Here is a 16208-nt window from a genome sequence, read left to right as displayed (position 1 = left end):
TCATGTACTATGATTAAATATATGATACGACGTGCTGCCGAGATCTTCGCATGTGAAGTATAGTTGTTCAATACAGATGTACTGTCGGGACGGTTTTGTAACTAGCAGGGGTGGGGTGTGGGGGCGGTGGTAAATATCCAGTAGATCGTACCGATGCACTATAAGAGGAATTATATTACCAAAAATACTTCCCTCTGGAAAACGAACCAAATTTGTGATGAGGGCGTTATTGCGGTCGTATGGAGTCTTTTAACTGGAGAACGTAGTTTAGGGGGGGGGGTGCGATGGGAAGGGGGTGGGGTAGTAAGATGGCGTAGAGGTACATTAAAGTAGCAGTTGTATAGGTTTGAACAATTCGCTGGAGATTACAATATATTCTGTTTTTAATTCAGAGGAAAAAATAAAGACTGCTGGACGGTTGCACAAGTTATCCGCCATCTCTATTGCACTATACTAGTTACACACATAGATCTTCGTTATACCGTTATGGAGAACTTATCGCCTAGTGCCTGTCTGGCATTTGTGTGTATTTTCTACAAAGCTCCCAAGTCTATGTCTAGATAGTAAAATACCCCCCTCTACTTTAAAGTCACCGTAACATTAAGATAAATAAATGGTTCCATCAGCGACAAAGACGGGATTGATTAACAACATTTATTACATAATGTATTATAACACACGCTATTGAATACAGAATGTTTATAATTAAATTAAAAAACAACAACAATATACATTAATGTTAAGTTATGTCTGAGAAGTCTTGCCAATATTTTACAGCAGTATTTGGGGTCAAGGCATGCCCATCCAGAACTATATTCAGTTTTCTCTTTTAATTATTATCCTAAACATTTGACCACACTCAGGTTCTCTAATAAATGCTTGGACTTTTCCTGCGGTTAATTAAGCACAAATGTACCATCCAGCCAGCCAGGAGCTCCCCGCAAAACTAACATATAATCACTAAGAAAACATACAATGATTTGGCGTAAATTAACACTTTATTAAACAACTATTTGAGGGCAATGTGTACCTTTGAATAAAATGAAGATAATCGAAAATTTTAATTTGACAAAACACACACACACACATGTTTGTATTACATTCAGACAGAGGACCCCATTGTATTTTCCATTGTTGAAATCCACGTACCCTAACCTTAACAATACCCCATACAATAGAATTCTTCCGAGGACGATTCTTTAGAAATCACAACCGAGAACCTGGAATTCTTTTGTTCAAGTCCTCGGTCAGATAGAGAAACAAACGCAAACAAACAAACAAAAAACACATAACGCAGAATGACCTCTTTCCATTTAGAACTGTGCAAGGACAGATTTTCTTTAAAGGTCAATATGTATGTATCCACATACGTATGCACGTATGTCCACATGTGTGTGTGTGTGTGTGTGCGTGCGTGTATGCGTGCGTGCGTGACTTGTGCATGTGCGTGTATGTATGTGGAGTTGTGCATATGCGTGTGTATGTCTGTGTGTAGGTGGGTATTGCTGGCATGTGTATGCTGTTAGCATATTTTAATTGCGAAGCTTAAATTGACAATTTCGACGCTAGTTCGACGCGACAGTGATGGTTCTAGGCTGATTAATAATAATAATAATAATAATAAACAGGTTTTATTAAGCGCCCGTAACAGAAGTCTCAGGGTGCTTTACAAATACAAAAGTCATAAAATACATAAAGAATACAAGTCAAACACACAGCAAAAGAAGCAAATGACCGCTGACCAGACAAGGAACATGCAACGAAAGAGCAAACCAAAAGAACACCAGTGTCTGGCCATCGATCCTGACCTATTCTAAAAATAAACCATACCAATTTGATATAAAATCAAACATGTATATACAAGAGAAAAGTGTCCAATAAAAATTGTCTCACAATATGTACATAGACAATGAATTACTGAGTAAAGAGATGAGTTTTCAGTTTTGTTTTAAAATTGTCCACAGAAGATGCAGTCCTGATATGTTGTGATTCCAAACGCCATAAATGAAATAGTGCATTGCGGTTATGAAATAAATGAAAAGCAAGCTGGAAATTTTGTAATTAAGAGACGTGTTGGACTGTTGGTATAGTCTTGTATATATGTTCTAAGTTCTTGTTTTAGAATGATGTTGTGATTCTACAGAATCTCTCGAATCTTCATCTCTGTGTATTGAATGTTGTGATCAGGGCCAGGCAGTGACTTCCAACAAACAGTGGATTCCTGACCGCAACACACTACCGTGGCTGGGACGAGGTTAGCGTGGTAGTTGCCGTTAAGGTTGCTATGACAACATCCACGATACCACCAGGCACCATGGTTGGCCTTCGCACAGTTGTTCTGAAGAATATCATTATCCCGATCGTAGGTAGTAAATCTGTGGTTGTAGTGCCAACGCAACCCATCTCCTGCAAAGATGTTAGAAATAAAATCCCACAGATTATAACAATGCTCTCTTATACTGACATGCGTAAGCCTATATACTGCTTTTCTGCTTTTTTTTGTTGCTATCAGAGCCTAAAGTTTTCGTCACTTGTAAACAAGCCTTATGACTCAGTACTATAAACAATTTTCGTACGCTGCTCCTAGGAGGCATAAAGGGGTCTAAAATTGCCCACATGTACTTCCATTCATGCTCTTTAACATGCAAAGCCACTTAAAAAAACAGATCCTGATTGATAACATGTCATAAAAGATGTTCTCCTGCAATCGGGCGGATGGATAAAGACTCTAATAGGAGTATGCCACCTCCGATTTCGCGGGAGGAAAGCACGCGTGACTGAAGAATGTCTGCCAATACGAATCTAGAGTCCGCTACAGATATATTGAAACTCGTTTTTTATTGACAAACTTAAGTTTCAAATCGTATACCTTTGTTTTACCACCATACCGTACTATTTAGTCGTGACGAATTAGCGTCGCGTAAATGGACCTGTTTAAGTTTCAATATCTGTCTATAAACAGGTAACGAGGTTAAAAACCATTTTCGTTCTTACTGCCTCCTCCAGTATTCGAAATCCATCTCCGGCTGTGCAACTATATTATTTAGAGAGAGGATAGTACTTATCTATATAGACAGGAATTCACATTTCGTTTCAAGTTCAAGCTTCCTGCTGGATGAGAGTATATACAAGCTTAAATTAGAAGCAGGCATTTACAAGTTAAACTAGTTTAACAGGCATTTACATTTACAAGTTAACCTATAGCTATAGAAGGATTGTCCCTCGCTGTCAAGTTGAAAGTGCCTAATTCGGACAGCCGGTAAAAAAATGACTTACAGCCAGATCAAAATGTTTGTCCTAACACATGGCTGCGTGAATACTGATCAAATCAACAGCTCTGTACCATATATACATTGAACTCACCGACGTCTGTGCCGTTGAATGTTCCCAGTCCAGAGAGTCGATAATTGTCATTTTCATCGTTGATTCGGAATAAGTCATATTCGGCGTAGTATTGATTTCCTTCCCTATCCACCAGATCAATCCGCAGTTGATAATTACCTTGATTGGTGAGGTAATACAGCTTGTCATTTCCCAACCAAAACTCATGATCCAGCTCACCAAAGCCTTCCTTATAGCTGAGCCAGTTACGATAAAAGTCAACGGAACCATTAACACGACGTTGGAAAACCTGAAATGAAAAGAAACAAAACACAAATATATTACATTCTGACTACATATACGAAGCTACACGATATCCTTTATAGTGAATAAAGAAAAAATATGAACACCTATTAGTTCCAAGACAAATGCTTACGAAACTAACTTATCACTACATTGCAAGACGAAGTGAAATTTTGACATAATATCGTTTATAAGTGCTATATATAATCTGTGTTTCAGTATTGGCAGTTCATGCTATATGATGGAACGTATACCTTACTTAGTTACTAATCTTTTCTCATCTCCGTTCTTCTCAAATGCTAATTGGATCAAAACAACTTTATGACTAAATAGTTCATAACTACTTCAGGTCATCGTGCAACTCTCCAAGCGAAATGTAAGTTATATAACAATGAAATACCAATTTCTTAAATTGTTACTTTAATAATGAGTAATGATTTACATTTGTAAGTATTTTTCACTTATTCCCTTCATAGATCAAATTCAGTGTTATTATATAAATCCTGTATCGTCATTCAATGTCTAAACGAGTATTTGTATATAATATTCAGCACCTATTTTGTGTTTGGTCATAATAAAGGGTGTGAAGACTCGCGCACAAAGAAACGTCTCATGCCGGTAATCTGACCTAGTTTCGAATGAGGTGTAACAGAAGTGTTAGACACCACCATCGGTCCCAGAAAATACACACACAGCTTGCTACCGTCGGTAATTAGACACTAGTGTACAGTCAATACATACAGCTACGGTCATACCCACAACACAGTGTACATAGCAGCGATAGACATCTCAGGTCTAGATAAAAGATAGTAAGGTATCACGTTTCATTACTGTCTGCATTTTGTAGCTACAAGAAGAAAAATTCACTTGCAAGCATCGGAAAGTTAACTTTTTCACAGGGCGGCACGCGGTTTGGGGCGAGTCTTCAATGCCTTTAAATCCTCAATATTAGTATTATTATTGATATGACATTAGATGATTGTTTTTTTCTTCTAAAACAGACAACTTTATTCGTCTCACTGACTTGTTTCTTGAAACAAAGAAAGACATGAAAAGTGATATTTAAAACGTTAACTCAGAAATTGTCTGCTTTACTTACAGTCCATCCTCCACCGTCAGTCATGTTACAATATACCGTAAATGGTGGCCCAGGCCAATTTGTTGGTTTCGTAGTGTAGATACCACTGGTAATATGTCCGCTGTCATAAACACCTTTACAGTCGGGGGACTCACAGGTTTGACCATCGCCGTGGTAACCAGCCTTGCAGTAACATTGACGAACATTGCGTTGTTCCTCGCACTGTGCATTGGGGCTGCAATTGTATTCGCCATCCCACGTGACATTGCCGTTGATACAGTGAGCCCTCTTAGTACAATTAGAATTGACATAAAATCCACCGGCCTGTAGTGTACAAACATAATAATATAACAATATAAACTGAACTTTTAAATACATATACTTATCAAAATGCCATAACAGCTGATGCACAGAGCTGATGCACATTAATAGCTCGATGAATTTCCCCATAACAGAGAGCAGTAAAACTGATGGAGGTATACCAATGTTACATGCCCAGAGGTGTTAGGTGGGGCTGGGGTAATGGGGGGCCAGGCGGCTCATCTGGCTATAAAGGAGGGGAAGAGAGACAAGAAAGCTGATCGTTTGATTGATCGGACAGCAACGAGTTGTATTAAACTGCTTTACAAGCCACATGCTCGCAACTCTCAAAACAATTAAATTTAACTTAATATCTATAATATGCAACTATATGAAAATGAAAATGAATAAATGATTAATGATATAATTGTCAAGATGATCCCTGAATTATCCATGTGTACACTGCATGCACACAAAAATATGACTAAGGTTGTTCAGCTGATCCCTGAACAATCATTGATGAGTGAATATGTAATTGAATATAAACAACTGTTGAGATGGTCCCTGATCCCGAATAATGTGTGTACTGTACATACACAAAGCTCCCCAGTTTTTGAGTCGGTCCCTTGAGTAATTCCCATGCTCAGGTCTATATATACGAACAACGTGTACACGCCCAGCCTTTCCTAGCTGCGTGACACTCAAAAGCTTAGGAATGCATTTACCAAATCAACACTTATTGGACTCATCCGAGTTATAATTGGCTAATAATGGCACCGTAAAAATGCTTGATGCTTCATAAAACACTAGAAATGACATCTCAATACACACAACATACTAAAAATGAATGATTTAACGGTAACGAATGTGTCGCTTTTGGCACTAAACGATGGCCATGACAACTACCTTGTGTGCCATCCTAACATACATAGATAACCTTAGGCTAATGTTATTATTTTATCATATTTTACCCGATAACTCAGTGAAATCTGACATCCTGCTACCAAACTACTGTTACTCATTTAGAATAATATATAATACACATGTGAATCAGTTTAGCAGGTAATATAAGTCTAATTTATGCATCTACTCACCTATAAAGGAGGGGAAGAGAGACAAGAAAGCTGATCGTTTGATTGATCGGACAGCAACGAGTTGTAACAGAAACTGTCCTTGCGCCCTCTATTACGACAATCAAAATTTTGTGGGGTCTACTAAATAGTTCACCCATTACACCAAAGCAACACTATAGCTTCTTAGACTGATGTCTGCACGATGAACAACTGCTCCGAACAGCTGGGGATTGCCTTGATTCAGCATTTGCAAAGCAATCGCCATTACATAAAATAAGACATTGTATTCAATTCAGAAAGATATTAAACAAATTAAAACACATACAGGAACCTTAACACATCCTAAATGATATGAGTTTGCTTGCTAGTTGTATGAGGGACAGTTGTCCTTCCGAGACGAATGTATCGCGTACTAGAGGTTAAAGGTCGACGTTTGGACTGGCGTGTCCCTTTAAATGTAAAGTAAACATTGGAAACTCACCGAGATGCTCGCGTTGATACTTGTAAGTTGACACGTACAATTCTCAGGTGCCGAACAAACCATCTGATGATCTTCATTGTAACATCGCATCTCGTCAAGTTGACAGACAGTGGGGGATGGTGATACAGTGGTGTCGCTTGGGGAAGGCGAGGTGTCATCCGAAGAGACTGTAGTGTCAAGCAAGGAGGAAAGAGCTTCGTTTGGTGTTGAACTGGTGCTCTGCTGCCCGATGGTGTCATCCGAAGAGACTGTAGAGCCAGGCAAGGAGGAAAGTGCTTCGTTTGGTGTTGAACTGGTGCTCTGCTGCCCGATGGTGTCATCCGAAGAGACTGTAGAGCCAGGCAAGGAGAAAAGTGCTTCGTTTGGTGTTGAGCTGGTGCTTTGCTGCCCGATGGTGTCATCCGAAGAGACTGTAGAGCCAGGCAAGGAGGAAAGTGCTTCGTTTGGTGTTGAGCTGGTGCTCTGCTGCCCGATGGTGTCATCCGAAGAGACTGTAGAGCCAGGAAAGGAGGAACGTGCTTCGTTTGGTGTTGAGCTGGTGCTCTGCTGCCCGATGGTGTCATCCGAAGAGACTGTAGAGCCAGGCAAGGAGGAAAGAGCTTCGTTTGGTGACGAGCTGGTGCTCTGCTGCCCTGTGGTGTCACTCGAAGAGACTGTATTGCCAGGCGAGGATGAAAGTGCTTCGGTTGGTGACGAGCTGGTGCCCTGCCCGGTGGTGTCACTCGAAGAGACTGTGTTGCCAGTCGAGGAGGAAAGTGCTTCGTTTGGTGACGAGCTGGTGCCCTGCACGGTGGTATCACTCGAAGAGACTGTGTTGTCAGGCGAGGAGGAAAGAGCTTCGTTTGGTGACGAGCTGGTGCCCTGCCCGATGGTGTCACTCGAAGAGACTGTGTTGCCAGGCGAGGAGGAAAGAGCTTCGTTTGGTGACGAGCTGGTGCCCTGCCCTGTGGTGTCACTCGAAGAGACTGTGTTGCCAGGCGAGGAGGAAAGTGCTTCGGTCGGTGATGAGCTGGTGCTCTTCATAGTTGTATCATCTGGAATGAAGAAAACAAACTGTTGGGTCTTTTTCAATGCAACCTTCGTAAATCTTGATAAAGAAGACACACTATACTTCTATGTATGTATTTATGTACCTTTGGTCATTGTATTGAATCCGGATACTTACCTTCCTCTTCATATGACAGGCAATGCTTTCCTTTACATGGGAATTTCTTAGCAAAGTCACATAACTCTGCAGAGAAACAGAAAGCATGGAAATCATGAAATGTTTACCATTTATTATAGTAGAATTTGCAGAGATAAAAGTAAAGATTTAATGAACGTAATCCTGTATTTGAGAACTGTAGATTTATCCAGTTACAATGAGCTGTTACCAAAACCTTTATATCTTAGCTGGGAGGTTTGGAGCTGCTGAACAAACCTTTTTTTTTTTTGCTTTGTTTAATTAATCAAGAACTTGAGTTAAGAGGTAGTACAAGATTCAATTGAGTTGAGTTTTGTCACTATCACCGTATTATGATTGCCGAAAATTGTTGATGACGTCAGTAATTTGACATTGTGGAATCAAAAATATAAAAAAATGAAATCACTCGGAAGTGACATCAACGAGAACAAGAAAGTGCGAAAGAACATATTTCTTAGCATATTTCTGTATCATATATCTGGTCAGTTAACTCCTAGTGAGTATTATTAGATATTTCAACGCAGCCACTTAGTATGGATGAGTTGGTGAGTAAACTTAGTATTAGCACCCTAACAAGTTAAAGTAACTGTTAACGTCGTGTAGAAACATTTATTCGTTAAATTGGTGATGATATCGTCAACAGTATATGTAACAGAATGCAAATAAGAAATTAAAAGACAATAATCTCATTCGTTTTTATACATTTGCCATTTCTACCTTCATTTCAACATACTGGCAAGAAAAACCACCAATATATATTTACATAGACGGTAATGATGTAAACAAACCGCTGTCGATTTGGTATAGCCTAATGATGGGTTTAAATAACTCTGTCGTAAGGAAAGTTGAAAAGACATGCATTTTGAAAATATTCTATATATGCGTCCAAATAAGGGCATATTTACATCCGATATATGGATTGCCACTAAATTTGACGGGTTTTCATCAGGTTTTTTAAGCTTGACAACAATGTCAATCTTTACCGTGTGGAATAGGCCTATAACACGTCACGTATAGGGTCCAACATGCATGCGTGCTTTACCACGTCGAACAATCATATGACATATATGGTTACATATATATGTAACAATATATGTTACATATATATGTAACAAACATATATGACGAGCGGAGATAAGGATATAATTTGGAAATGGTTCCATTACTAATATAATTGAATAAACTTTACAGTTTATAAGTAACTAGGCCTATTTCAATAATAAGTGAACTTACTTCCTGCTTGTACAACATCTAAGAATATCAACAGCAACAAAGATTGCAGCATTTTCGTCTTCGTCATTTTTCTTGTGATTGTAGTTCCTGCTTGTTACGTTGTTCCTGTACGTAAGTATTATATTGAACAAGAATAAAGAACTTTTAACCACCAAATGACTCCTTGCCCAGAAAGTGAAATGTACTCTTCCCGATCGGGTGTTAGCAAATCAGGAATAAATTGTTCCTCTAATTAACTGAGAGAGAGAGAGAGAGAGCGATATGAGAGGCAGGGGGTATTGTTTAAGCTAATCGATAATCAGTGCGCATTTAAAGGTTTGAATAGGATATATTATAAGCTCTAACAATAAATCATTTGAAACGAACACTTTTTTGTTAATAACAACGTCTTTACTGATATTGGTATATATATATATATATATATATATATATATATATATATATATATATATATATATATAAATAAATATATAGATAGATAGATAGATATAGATAGATATATATAGATATACAAGGGCGTAGGAACCGGGGGGGCTGGGGGCGCCAGCCCCCCAGTGAAAAATATGGGGGGGGGGCGGAAGTATCATTCCGCCCCCCCGCTCCGCAAGTCAGGAAACCCCTTTTTCATTTCCAAATGAGAAAAAAATCTCATTTGGAGCACCAAATTGCATTTAAGGCCAGGTGAAAATGCAAAATTCTTTACAAAATGGAGTGGGAGTTGAAGTGTGCTATATTGCACCAAATTGCATCTGAGGCCACCTGGAAATGCAAAAAAATTCCAAAGGGGAGGGGGACACCCCCTCCCCTTAGACCCCTCCCCCAGGCCGGCCATCAGTCTTCAGCCCCCCCACTCAAAAGTACCTTCCTATACGCCACTGTAGATATATATATATATATATATATATATATATATATATATATATATATATATATAAATATATATATATATATAAATATATATATATATATATAAATATATATATATATGTATATATATATATATATATATATATATATATATATATATATATGTATGCCAGGTCTCGAAAAATTATTTTAAAACTACTCGCCAACAGGCGACCGAGTCTAAAATTCTACTCGCAAAAACGTTAAATTTAGTCGCCATTTCCCCCGCTAATTTTTGTGTGTGATGTAAGCCTAGGTAGAATGGCCTAACATAGGATATCGCCGTATAGTGTTACTGTTAGTTGTTTACAGCAAAAACGATCTATTTTTATATTGTGGTTCGTCAAAAGTGTTTAAAACATGTTATATGTGAAAATATATGACGGTGAAACATTGTAAGCATTGCTTAGGACACAAACATAAGCTATGGCATGGATGACAATCTGTAACTTTCACTTGACATGACATCAGACTACTGTATCAGTGTATACATGAGTTAGTATCGTTAATAAGTTAAAATGAGTATAGTTGATAATACTACTGTGATGTGTAACTTTAGGCAATACGCCTTTCTTGATTGGCTCACAAGTTAATAGTAAGCCTATCGTATAAAGTCAGTGAACGAATGAGCCACTCGCCAAAAAATCGAGCGTAGTGCATTTTTTAGGCTCGCCAGTCGCAACATTCTACTCACCATTGGCGAGTTAGCGACTGTATTTGTCGAGGCCTGATATATATATATATATATATATATATATATATATATATATATATATATATATATATATATATATATATATATATATATTGTTGTTTACCCTACACCCTCCTTGTTATAGGATCCGCGACTGCATCGATCGAAGATGTCAATTTACGAAATGTAATCATAATCTTTTGTTTTCACTTTACTTAGAAACGAGACTGATTGACTTTCGGGTATGTCTCGTAAATGTTATTTGAATATTAACTTTGTTACTTGCTACTTTCCGCTATCATGTAGTCCATGACAAGCATTTCATGTACTTGTGATGTGTGTATACATCATCCCTCTTAGGACCAGCAATAGTTGAACGGATTACACGTTACACGTAGCCTACATTATAAGTCTTGCTTCCCTTTAATGAAGCTCTCTGAAATACATCAGAATGATATCATTTAATAACCAAGTATAACGTATATAAGCTAATTTAAAAAAAAAAACTAATTTTCCAGTTTAATCCACCAAAATAGCATATTTACATCGATTCATGAATTTCTTTAAGTTGGAGGGACACGAGCTGACAGATGAAAAAATTGCAAATATCAGACTCACTTTAAAGGTGTGTAAAAGTAAAATGGCCGGACGTTTCGATCCTAGCATGTTCTTTTTCAGAGGCTAAATGACAAGGGTCTTGTCAAGGGCCTTGTCATTTAGCCTCTGAAGAAGGTCCTGCTAGGATCGAAACGTCAGGCCAACTTACTTATACACATTCTCTTACACAGGCTCTCTATTGGATAAGCAGTTTGCTAACAGTTTTATTTAATGTTCATTTCGCTTTAAAGGTAACGAACAACTGCAGTCACCAGACAGCTAAGAGAAACTAATCACTCTCAAAGCCAGTACAATGCATGACATCGACATCCGTGACTGTTTGATCATGTCGATCACGTCAAACTGATCGTCAAACTGATCATCAAACTGATCGTCAAACTGATCATCAAAATGACGTGAAAATGACGTCAAACTGATCATCAAAATGACGTCAAATGACCATCACGAGTAACAAGGGAAAGGGGGGGGGTCAGGCACGTAGCCAGGAATTTGCCAAGGGAGGGGCGAAACTGTAGATTCGGCATTGCAAACTATCTAAGCGTAGCGCCACCATAATTGGCGCGAAGCGTACAAGAAAAGTTTGGCTGAAAATGCCTCCCAGATCGCTGGAAATGGCACTTCCCAGGCCTTGTAAGTTGCATCTTAGCATTTTCTCTTTTAGAAATACTAGCGATATCATAAAAACATTAAAAAAAAAAAAAAAATATGCTCAAGGGGGGGGGCTGCCCCTTCGCCCCCCCTTGGCTACGCGCCTGAGGGGGGTGGATACTAAACATGATCTTTTACAAAAAAGGCCGATCAGCGATCCGTTGCCTAGACGTAATAGTAGAACTATAGCACAACTCTGTGTCGTGTGCTCATCTGCCCGTGTACCTTCCATTCAATGAATATACTTTTTAAGTTTTTGCAACAATTTTTTTTTTCATCATGAACTTTTTATGTTTTATATTTAACTAACATCGAAGATAAAAATATAAAAAAAGCACAAAAGAATAATAATAATAATGATAATAATCGTGAAACCGCTTGATTAAAGTTGTACCTGTATCTATCTTTTCAAACCTTACCTTCAAATCAATTCATTTGGGTTTTTTCCTTTTACTTTTCAATCGTTTTCTAGTCAGTTTTTCGTTTTTGTACATTTTGACAATAATCCAAGGAAACAAATGAATCACAAAAGACTCATAAACGGACATCTATTTATACTTTAAGATTACTTTAAGTGTCGTCCTGGAAACCAGGAAAACGATTTTTTCGCCACACTGATATTCACATATTAGTTTCACTATAAAACGAAAATATCAATATCTTAATTAATATGGTGGTTTTCCATTCGCGTACTGCGTTAAACGTATATTAACGTGTGTGAGAGTCAATCGATTCCACGTTTTTTTTTTGTGCATATTAAATTTTAAATTTACATTATCTTAACGAAACGGCTTAATTTGCTACTGTGACAAGGGAAACATCAAATGTTGTACTCTTTAAATGCAACATTTCATAGCCGATACAGCTGATACTCACATAGCTAGTATAGTAACTACTGGTGCCACCTGTAACACATGGCACGGTTGTGGGACATGAACAGTAACAACAGAAGTTGCCAGAATTTTCAAGTCCCATAAAGTGGGGGAGGGGTCTTCTGCCCGCCTCCTGCCCCACCCCCCCACCCGCCTATCTACTGGGTGTATTAAACATCCAACTTTCTGCTCTGTGGATCACTCTAACAGTACGTTTTCATAGAAAATACTGTTTTTCCATCTCCACCCAAGTCCCATCCCACTAGGCTTCCCCAACCCCCAGTGCCACTCCACCAGGATTCCTGAACCCCCAGTGCCACCCCACCAGGCTTCCTGAACCCCCAGTGCCACCCCACCAGGCTTCCCCAACCCCATCCCTACTCACTTAGGAAGTGATGTTAGATGTATAGTCTCCCATACTTAGAAAATATATGTATATGGGAAGGCATATACAAATCCACTTTGAAAGGTTAAGGCTTAGAATGTAAACAATCAAAATAAGAATAATCTTTGAAAGATATTAGTTTGATTGTTTCATTCTTAATCAGATTAGACGAGGTCAACTTTTGATTGATAGTGAGATAATATAAAAGATGTAAAATAGGTCCATCCTATTCTTTCAGACCAAAATAAAAACAATTCTGAGATATATAACCGAAAATAAAAAACGTTTGAACGTTTCATTATTTTTACTACAATTTATTATATCAAAATTTAATTTGAAAAAATACTACACAAAAATAGAGATCATGCCGAAAAATCACACAGGTTGGAACCTCAAAAAAAAGAGATTTTTTTAAGGAAAACCATATTTAGTACTTATACATTTCATCTCATATAAATATAGTAATATACATAAAATCCTCTGAATTAGGAAAATGAGGGATAAAAACTCACTAAAAACAAAACTGATGTATCCTCCCTCTCATAAAAAGCAAATAAAATCATTATTCAATAAAAAAAACAATGTTGTATTTTCAATGAATATGTTAACTTGAGTGAAAACAAAACGTCACTTACAAATAATAAATTTAAGCAGCGTACTGTAATTGAAACATATTTGGTAATATTTCAACATTCACTGAAGGAACTTGTTCCAATACTCCACTTACTGCAAAGCACCCCCTCCCTCCACTCTCCCAGCATCCCCTCCCCCATCACCACCCCCTGCCTTTCACAGCAAGGTGCATCAAGCTGTAAGTTATCTAATCGTGTCAGTATAAAGAAGGCTCTACATTGTGAGAGCATGTCTTTGCTATGACTGCATTCCCCTCCCCCTCTCCCCACCCCCTTCTTCAAGCGGTTTAGAACCAGTGACCTCGGGGTTAATAAAGGGTTTAAAAGTTCAAACGAGACATTTTCATAGAGTTTAACATCTGTTCGGACAGTAGCAGTTTATTTGCATGTAAGGATACACACGACCAACTGTTGTAACATGGCCACGTAACACGACCAGCTGTCGTAATACAGCTTTACAAATGTGACAGCCGGCTGATTGCCGCTGTACATTCTCTTTCTTATCATTTTGTAGATAAGGCAAACTAACCAAGTTCCACCACAGTTTTCAAGTCCTTCAGTTTACAGTGTACAAAAGACAGTTTCAGAGAGGAGGTGGTGGTGGGAGATGGGGAGGGTAAGGGGTATGTAGAAAGTATGCACACACAACAGGAGGTGTAACACTTGAAACAAGGTTCAGTTCTCGTTATTTGTCATGTCATCCTCTGACTGTTCCCAGAGTTTACCTGGTACTATATAGATGTAACTGTTGCATAATGTATCAAAGCAACTCGTAGTTGAATTGAAGACATCGTTTTCAGATATTAAGGGAGGGTTACTGCTACCTGTTCTCACTCCTGGTACTGTGCAAGTCGTACTCCCTGGGGCCTGGAGACACGATATCGGATCTAATCGTGATCTGATCCAGACGAGATGGGGAAGGATTAGGACTGAATCTCTGAGGAGGAGAGTTGTTGACTTTCTTAAGACTGTACCGACCGGCAGTCGACTGAGCCCTGTACTGACCCACGGACGATATGTTTGGACTCCTGATGTTGGTCTGTGGATTAAACCTAGGCGATGCCGCCCGGGCAACCGCCGGCGTGGAATAGTCGTGCCTCATCTCCCAGTTTTCCTTTCCGACCACGTCGTCGTTCTTCCACTTGTTCTTGCCTCTCGTGCAGCAGAGACACAGACAGACGACGAAGACCACTATGACGATCAGACAGGCCAGGGATACGATCACCACCAACCACGAATCCTCCTGCAAGATCTTCAAGAGACTGCGGTTCACGTTAGGGCTGTCGGTGACCCCATCCGATGTAACTGTTTGATATCAAAACAAGAGAGAAATCATATCATAAGTAGTGAGAGGTGAGCAGAGTCCTACCCTGAATCTTGATTCTCCTCCATAGGGGCAAGTTCAAGAGACAGAATTATCTGAAGCGTAATATAATAATATTAACTGAAGTCAGCCAAAGGCCTCGATCCATCCCCAAAGGCCTCACTCCATCCCAAAAAGCCTCGACCCAATCCCTTAAGACCTCACCCCATCACCAAAGACCTCACCCCATCCCCAAAGGAATCCCCCATCACCAAAGGACACACCCCAGCCCCAAAGGACCCCCCATTCCAAAAGGCCTCACACATCCCCAAAGGGCTCACCCCATTCCAAAAGGCCTCACACATCCCCAAAGGCCTCACCCCATCCCCAAAGAACACATCCCATTCCCAAAGGCTTCACACCATCCCTAAAGACCTCATCCCATTCCCAAAGGCTTCACACCATCCCCAAAGACCTCACCACATCCCTAAAGACCTCACCCCATTCCCAAAGGCCTCACCCCATCCCTAAAGACCTCGACCCATCCCTAAAGACCTCACCCCATTCCTAAAAGCCTCACCCCATCCCTGCTGGTTGTACTACTGATCTACAAATGGATGAGATGAGAGGAAACGTGACAGTAGTCACCCGAAACTAGTCGAGTCCAAAGTTGAGGCAGAACATTCCACTTCTTCTCTTTGTTCCACAGATTTGCTATGATTGTGTATCACATTTACATTTATAATTTCATCGCATTTGAATAAATTTGGGATACGTGTTTTGTGGTTACCTAGTGAGGTACTTCCCAAACTTGGAGGCAATTTTTTCCTTCCAGCCCTTCTGCTTCTTCACGCACAACATGGGACTATGTGACCTTACTCTTGACTATGTCTGTGACTATGTCTGTGACTATATCTGTGACTGTCTGTGACTATGTCTGTGACTACATCTGTGACTATATCTGTGACTATCTGTCTGTGACTATCTGTCTGTGACTGTGTGACTATGACTATGGACTTTGACTATGTGACCTTTCTCAGTTTCGTTCCAATATCTTTACATATTATATGGATGTTTTCTAACTGTTTATAAATTGCAGGAACTACCAGAGTTGACTACACAGGGGAGTAAGTATTTCATTTTCAAAGCAAGTTCCACCAACATTTTCACTTCAGAAG

At 39.2% G+C, this 16208-nt stretch overlaps 2 protein-coding genes across 6 annotated transcripts in view; both read right to left on the bottom strand.

Annotated features, from left to right (window-relative positions):
* Window positions 1–640: 640 nt before the first annotated feature.
* Window positions 641–9095, bottom strand: LOC139974574 (uncharacterized). Its single transcript, XM_071981822.1, has 6 exons — window positions 8973–9095; window positions 7722–7787; window positions 6557–7590; window positions 4724–5026; window positions 3364–3631; window positions 641–2406 (listed from the first exon to the last, which is right to left on the bottom strand). The coding sequence occupies exons 1-6, from the start codon at window positions 9037–9039 to the stop codon at window positions 2138–2140; spliced, it is 2007 nt and encodes a 668-aa protein (XP_071837923.1). The 5' UTR covers window positions 9040–9095; the 3' UTR covers window positions 641–2137.
* A 4293-nt stretch (window positions 9096–13388) lies between these two features.
* LOC139974569 (uncharacterized) overlaps window positions 13389–16208 on the bottom strand; it is a 72702-nt gene continuing 69882 nt past the window's right edge. For all 5 annotated transcript variants that reach the window (XM_071981802.1, XM_071981803.1, XM_071981804.1 and 2 more), the window contains one exon: window positions 13389–15032. In XM_071981802.1, coding sequence (XP_071837903.1) covers window positions 14548–15032 — 485 coding nt within the window. In that variant the 3' untranslated portion in view covers window positions 13389–14547. The remainder of the gene's footprint in view (window positions 15033–16208) is intronic.

The sequence above is a fragment of the Apostichopus japonicus genome, chromosome 9, assembly GCF_037975245.1.
Source record: "Apostichopus japonicus isolate 1M-3 chromosome 9, ASM3797524v1, whole genome shotgun sequence".
NCBI classification, from domain to species: Eukaryota; Metazoa; Echinodermata; class Holothuroidea; order Aspidochirotida; family Stichopodidae; genus Apostichopus; species Apostichopus japonicus.
This window is presented reverse-complemented; position numbering and strand designations above follow the sequence as displayed.